This window comes from Egretta garzetta, unplaced genomic scaffold (assembly GCF_000687185.1).
Source record: "Egretta garzetta isolate BGI_Z169 unplaced genomic scaffold, ASM68718v1 scaffold975, whole genome shotgun sequence".
NCBI lineage: Eukaryota > Metazoa > Chordata > Aves > Pelecaniformes > Ardeidae > Egretta > Egretta garzetta.
Window position 1 is genome coordinate 202,378 of NW_009259633.1, and position 7,187 is coordinate 209,564.

The 7,187-nt window shown below is 54.3% G+C and overlaps 1 protein-coding gene across 1 annotated transcript in view; it reads left to right on the forward strand.

Moving 5' to 3' along the window:
- The window catches only part of MAP1A (microtubule associated protein 1A), a 58,892-nt gene extending 53,850 nt beyond the window's left edge, over positions 1–5,042 (forward strand). Inside the window, exons 5-7 of the mRNA XM_035893984.1 lie at positions 1–3,302; positions 3,769–4,001; positions 4,887–5,042. The exon at positions 1–3,302 is cut by the window's left edge and continues 6 nt beyond it. Coding sequence (XP_035749877.1) covers positions 1–3,302; positions 3,769–4,001; positions 4,887–5,042 — 3,691 coding nt within the window. The remainder of the gene's footprint in view (positions 3,303–3,768; positions 4,002–4,886) is intronic.
- The last annotated feature ends 2,145 nt before the right edge of the window (positions 5,043–7,187 follow it).

The following is a 7,187-nucleotide window of genomic DNA, read 5'->3' on the forward strand; positions in this document are numbered from 1 at the left end:
GGAAGGCCTGCTGAAGGACAGGGAGAAGAAGTCGGACATCATCGGTGTGTATGAGGAAATAGACTGTAAGTACAAGTCAGACAGAAAGCCAGAGGATGGCTGCAAATCCACCGAGGGTCTTTACGACTCCGCAGGAAGAGGAGAGCAGATGGCAGCAGCATCTCCTCTGTGGCGATCTACAGGACCAGCAGGCTACAAATACATAGCGGCATCCCCCGAGGAAGGTGCTGCAGTGCCAGAGCAGTGCGCACACTCCCCTCTAGGACAAGGTCCTTGTCCAAAAAGCAGTGCTGCTGTGGGCCATGCTGAGGCTGTGGATTCTGCCAGCCGCGGGGCATATCCTCCAGAGGCCTATGCCAGGAGCTCCCCTGAGCCTTATTCCTATGAGGAAGGGGTCTGCAGTCCCAGAGGTGGTGATGGTTCTGTAAGAGAAGAGCAAGAAGAGAGAGAACCAACTCCCTACCCTGATGAAAGAAGTTTCAAGTATGCTGACATCTATGAGAAGATAGTTGTGGCTGGAGTTGGACCTCCCTCCTTCACACCCAGGGGAGCAGACAGCCCAGGTCACACTGGCAGGGTTGACAAGGTGCCAGCAACAGCACTGATCTCTCAAAAAGGTCAGAGTTTTCACGTCTCTGCAAAGGAAGAAGAGTCCTGCCTTTATACCTCTGCTGAGAAGGAGTTGTCATCTCCAGCATCCCCTAAAGACAAAGCAGATTCAGCCTTTGACTACACAGACATCCATGGAAGATACTTGCCCTTGTCTGAAACAGAGAAGCCTGGGCTATCTGGAGGGCAGGAAAAACTGAAGGTGTCTTCTACTTTGCCAGAAGAACTGGGCTCTGAGCTGCACCCATCGCCTGCAAGCTCGGCATTTGCCTCCCCCACAGACACGTATTATCGAGAAAAGTCAGCTGCTTATAGTGATGCTGCTTGTCCAGATGGGAACATCGCTTTGTCGAGCCAGGAGCAGACAGCTCTGTCCCTGAAATCTGAAAGCCCAGGTCCTGAAGACGCATACTACGAGAAAGCAGGTCGAGGGGAAGAAAGTGCGAGTGACTCGGAGTTAGAAAAAGGCGCTAAGGAGAAATCTGAAAAGGAGTCTAAACTGCACCGCCCTGCTGGGGCTGCAGGCGCCGTCTACGCACACATCCCAGCAATGGACAAGCCGCACGTGTCAGAACCCCTTCTGCAAAGCAGGCGTCAGGAGTCCGTCTCACCCAGCTCTACTGCCTCGTCACCCTCCGATCCGGGGTGGAAAGAGGAATATGGGAGAAGTGCAGCAGCCGCTGTCGTGGGGCCATGTGTTGCTGGTTACGGTGACCTGCCAGACACGGGCAGAGACGAGCGGCCGTCAGAAATGGGCCCTTTCGGACAAGATTCTTCACCCGAGAGAGAGGTTGCTGAAAAATCCACAAAGGCATCGCATTTCTGTGTCACAGATTATCCAAGTGCAGCGGTGCCCTCAGCGTGCCCGGAGCAAGCAGTGTGCTTGAAATCTGCTTCGATAACCCAGGGAGCAGCATGGGGCGAGGCCCCAGCAGCAGAGGGCAGAGCAATGGGTGGCTCTTCTGGGTTTGCCTGTGCAAGTCACTTAGGGGATATCGCTCTTCCTTTAAAGGTTCCTTGTGCTTTGCTCTCGGACCAGGGGAAGAAGGACGAGTACTTGGAGGTTTCTGAGAGAATTAGCAGCTTGGACTCCTCTTTTCCTAAATTCTCACCGCTGAGTCCATATGAAGAAGAGAAGTTGTTCTCCAAAGCTGTGGAAAGAGAGTCTGCGCCACACCAGCAGCTGAAAGATGATTCTTCCAGCCTGTCAGAGGAGCCTTCGTCTGAAGCCACCACTCCTGTGATACCAACTACAGCAGAAAGCTTCTACTCCCATGTGCTTTCCACGTACACGGGTGCGGGAGCAGAACCAGGCACCAAGAGTCTTTGGGATGTGTCTCCACAGATTCCAGAAGCTGCTGTGAAAACACATACGGCTGAAACCAAGGACTTCGTGTTTGCTGAGGAACATGGCTCTCCCTTCACAGGTGGCATGGGGGACAGCATTTCGCCATGCAGAAGGGAGTGCCAGAGCTCCCAGCCCATGCCATTCTCTGCAGAGAGGCAACAGCAACCCTGCATAAGCCGTCCAGAGCAGAAGGCACCGTTTGCAGACCAGCTGATGACACTGACGTCACTCCCTGATGTGTTGACGTCATTCCCTCATCATCAGCACAAAGATGAAACCACAGCCAATGGTCCGACAGAGGTGAGCACCAGTCTGCAAGCTTTCCAAGGTACATACCATGCAGCAGAGGCAAAAGATGAAAAAACGTGTCCCGATTCTGACAACAGTTTTTCTCCATGTGCAGGCAAAGAGGACACAGAGAGGCAGAGCCGTCCTTCCTCTCTGATGTCCCCTGAACACAGTTTCCAGCCCTTTTTCCCAAATGTGCAGAGGGGTGGAAAAACAGAGGACCACGGAGATGCTTCCCATGAGGTGGAGCCACATTTAGGAGCCAGCTTTGATTGTGGACAGAAATTTTCCTCATGCGAATACAAACACAGAAAGGGAGAGCTCTCACCGTCATTCATCAACCCGAGCCCTCACGAGCTCTCTGAAGACAGTGACCTCTCACAGGAGGATGGTCACCCTTCAGTGCAAGGAAGACCACCCCACACTGGTAGTAGCCCCATGCAAAGTGCCACAGTGGAGGAAACCCCTCCAACATCAGTGAGTGATTCTGGAACTTCCCAGTCAGACTCGGATGTCCCACCTGAGACGGAAGAGTGTCCATCCATCACAGCAGATGCCAACATGGACTCAGATGAAGATGCGGATTTCCTCCCAGTGGACAAAGCTGTTGGGACGGCTCATCATGCCAGCTCTAGGTCCAGCCATGATCCTCAGCCTGTTCCCATGGTAGATCCCCACCCCCATCCTCCTCACCCTGATGTCTGCATGGTGGACCCTGATATATTGGTAAATGAGCAAAGCATGAGCAGAACTGATAAAATTTCCAAGAAAGACATAAAAGAAAAGAACAAAGGTGCGAGGAAGCCTTTGAGCAAACCCAAATCTTCCTCCCCTGCCCGGAAAGTAGATGTGAAGGGGAAACGATCACCCACTCCTGTGAAACAGCCATCGGACAAATCTCCGAAATCTGTCACTGCCAAAAGAGAAAGAGATGGAGGAGAGAAGCCTAAACCACGCAGCGCACTGGGACAGCTTCCTCACACAGAGGAGGAGTTGTCCCGGGGTGGTCACAGCAACCCTGGCAAGAGCCTCGTTAATGGCATCAAAACAAACCCTGGTAAGAAATCCTCCCTCAAGCATGCGTGCCTTAAGGCTACTGTAACAGCCGGGGGTAGCATGTAAAGGCCATCAGACCAGGTTCCTTTAGCAAATGTAGGTTATTAAACAACAAAAATTAGGGCTAAATATCGACTGGGATGACAACTCTGTGGAAGCTAATAATAGAGGGTTTTGGGTTTTTTTTTATTATTTTATTCCCTTCCCCAGGAAAGGTTTCTGAGCCTAAAGCCATCCAGTCCCTCCCCAAAGAACAGCAGCATGCCCCTTCCCTCCCAAGAGCTGCGACAGCACTGGCCCAGAAATGCACCCAGGTCACCTCCGAGCAGCAGGGCCTCGGTGACTCTGAACTGTGTTGCTGCAGCTGCAGGGAGGAACCTGCCTGGAATTCAAGTCCCTCACTGTTCATTTGAGTGGTTTTCCTTTCCAGAAGGGTTTCGATAGCCTCTGTTTTCTTTTTTCCAAAGCTTCCAATAGTCCTAAAAGCAGTTTGCCTGTGCCTGTGGGGCCACCTGTCTACGTGGACTTGGCATACATCCCCAACCACTGCAGTGGGAAGAACACCGATCCGGAGTTCTTCAAGCGGGTTCGAGCATCGTACTATGTTGTGAGCGGGAATGATGCAGCGAACGGCGAACCGAGCCGCGCGGTGCTGGATGCACTCCTGGAAGGGAAATCTCAGTGGGGGGAGAACCTGCAGGTAGGTCCTGGAGATGGCAGGGGGTGCGTGCGGTGCTCCTTGTGTCAGCAGTGCTGGGGAGGAGGTGCCACGAACGGGGCGGATGGTACGGAGCATGCCCTGCCCTGCGGTCTCAGCAGAGTAACTGTTTGTACCAGTGGGGAGGAGGGGGGCACCCACAAAACTGGAGGATATGGCCTCCTTCCCACATTCTTCTGTGGGGAGTAAGCATCTAGCGAGCATACACATCTCCTCAGCTGCTATGGGACGAGCCTGCCCTCAAGGGGAAACCAGCACCATCACAGCCTGACTTTTCATCGCAGTGTCCCACGCCCAGCGGCGTTTGTTGCCAGCCCTGCTTGCTGGAGATCTTTCTGCTAGCAACTCTTTATTAATGCTTTTAAACCAGAGCGCTTTTGCTTAGTCAGGCTTAGCAGGGCACCACCGGTGGGGGGGGGGGGGAGGGCACTCCTTCTGAGGGCGGGTACCAGAACGGGTCTGTTCTTTCAGACAAAGCAGCCTCGGATTCCCGGGTCCCCGGGTTGCACATTGGGTCATCAGGCACATGAAGCCTAATACGAGGCCGCCGACAGGGACGCGCTCAGCATTGCTCCTTTTCATACTGTGGGATCCTCCCACAGCTCTCCCAGAGCTCTCCCTGTGCCGCAGCCGTTCCCATCCCTGGGGTGTCGGCAGCCAGCGCAGAGCACCGTTGTGCTGGCACTGCGCACAGTGAAGCACCAGCTCTGCCTGAGAGCGCCCGACTTCTGAAAGGCATTAAATAGATCAAACGGTACCAAGGGTACCGTGTTCCACAATTAATGGGAAATTTTAGCCTCAGCTCCTGTGGGCGTTGTTTGTCGCTGCAGCCATTCTCAGACCATCATCCCTGCTTCCTTCTCCCAGGTGACGTTGATCCCGACACACGATACTGAGGTAACACGAGAATGGTACCAGCAGACCCATGAGAAGCAGCAGGAGCTAAACATCATGGTACTGGCGAGCAGCAGCACTGTCGTGATGCAGGATGAATCTTTTCCAGCCTGTAAGATCGAGTTCTAAGTCTCCCACACTTTGCGTTCATCCATTGACTCTCCAATCACCGATGCAACATCAGCGACGCCATCTAATCACAGTCCAGTTCTTCTCTGGTTTAGTCCTCTACATGGTTCCCATTTGTCAGGCAAGCGGGTATCCATCTGGCTCAGCACCGGATGCCATGAGGAAGAAGCGCAGGGCTCTGTAATATTCTGGACTGAGCTAAGAGTTTGTGCAAGAGCAGTTGCAGGCCAGGGGCACTTTCACTCTCCCTGCTTTATCCTGCTGCCTGTACAGTTTCTGTAGACTCTCCTGGCTGCCTTGCTGCTGCGAGAGCTTCTTCTACTCTCTTCCTGGCTGCCTTGCCATTTAACTTGTAGCACCATGAACCTCATCCTTCTGGTGAGGGCTGCAGTGCTGCTGCTGCATGTAGACAGTGCATGGGGGCAGGGGGGCAGAGACAAAAACCAATCCGCAAAGAAAATGCGCCTAGGAGATGAGGGAAGGCGAAACCCTGCAGCTGTGATGGGACGGTGAAGGCCATTCTTGCATCTCCCAGCCTGGCCGTACGGGTGGTGTTCTGAGCCAGGGGACCTGTACTCCAGCCAGGCAGGACCACCCTGGGCCAGCTCCGCAGGCTTCTGTCCCAGGCGTTTGGCTGTGACATCCTGCAACGCCGGCTCACTATGCTGAAGGGACATGGGGGGGTGCAGCAGTGGGAGGGGAGGGTTCAGCCCGTTCTTTGCTATGAAGACCACATTCCTAACCCGCTAACTTGAGCTTTGCGCACACAGAGCGGCCGGCTTCCTCCTGCGCATCGGCAGCGACAGTGGGAGGCGCGGTGGGGCTGTTGCCTGAACAGTCACACACAGAGCATCCAAACGCACAACTACAGCCCCCGCTAAGGCCGAAGGGCTGAAATAACCCTGGCCGCCATTGGCCTAAGATGTACGAGAAATCTCCCTGTCCTTGCAAACCAAAGCCTTTCTTGAGCGCAGAGGAGCCCGCAGCCACGCCGAGGGGCTGGCGTCTGGCCGGGGAGGCTGACGTGCGCCAGCTCTGCCAGCAGCAGCCAGTTCCTCGCTGCCGCTGTGCCGGTGGTCCAAGCCTCTCAGCTGTGTTCAAGCTTTTTGTTGTCCCCCTGAGCGTCCAGGATGTGGGGAATGGAACCTGTGCAGTGAGGAAAGAGACACCCCCCCCCGTTCCGAAAACACTCGGGGGACGTAGTTCAGTAAGTAAGTGTAGTTGCTCTTAGCTCCACGCCCATGGCAGGGACACGCGGGCTCTCCAGCCGGCGTAGCAGAGGGGCTGTGCACACCTTGCAGCGCGCGGCCCGGTGCCAGCCCTCCTACCCTGGGCGTGCGGCCGCGCTCGCCGGCCTTCCCCGCTTCTGAGAGCATCGCAGGAGGGGCCAATGACAAAGGTGGCTTTGCCTCTCTGTAGGACGGAGGGGGTGGTGGCAGGGTGTGCTCTGGGGAAGGCAAGGTGAGATTGCAGGAAGCAACACTGCAAGGCCTGATGCGCAATTCAAGGGTAGTCCCATCTGCTGTGTCACCCACTGTGCTGGGCCCCGAGCCGAGGGCTGGCTCCATAACGAGCATCCTAGGACCCTGTGTGTGCTTGCCTGGGGCACTTCAGGCTCAGTGCTAGTTCTCTGGCAGCTAACATGAAGAAAACGCTGCTTAGAAACCTGTTCCTAAGACTAAAAAGGAGGTTCTAGGGAAAGGGTTTATTTTGCATTTAATTTATATATTTATTTTTTTATGTTAAGCTGCATTTTGTGTGGATTTAATATTTTAATTTATATATGTTAACGGGACACCACGTGCTCTTGGTGTCAGTTCAGAGGTTTCTTGGTACAAATACTTAGATGCTGCAATTTAAACACCACCATAAAAAGACCGCAGCGAACGTGCTGGCAGCAAAAGGCGACTCTGCTTGCAGCCTGCAAGGCTGCGTCTAAAGCCCAGCCCCTCCGACGCAGCCCTTGGTAGGAGCACGTGAGCTTACTCAGGGGTTCAGTAGATCCCTGCCCTGTGCTGTATTCATTTTAACCATGGACTGGCCCTGTGTCTGCCGGAAGAATAAATGCCATGCTCAGTAACGCGATGGGGGTCAGCGTCCATGAATGTTGGTTATGGCACGGCAGCGCAGGCAGTAATGCGCCTG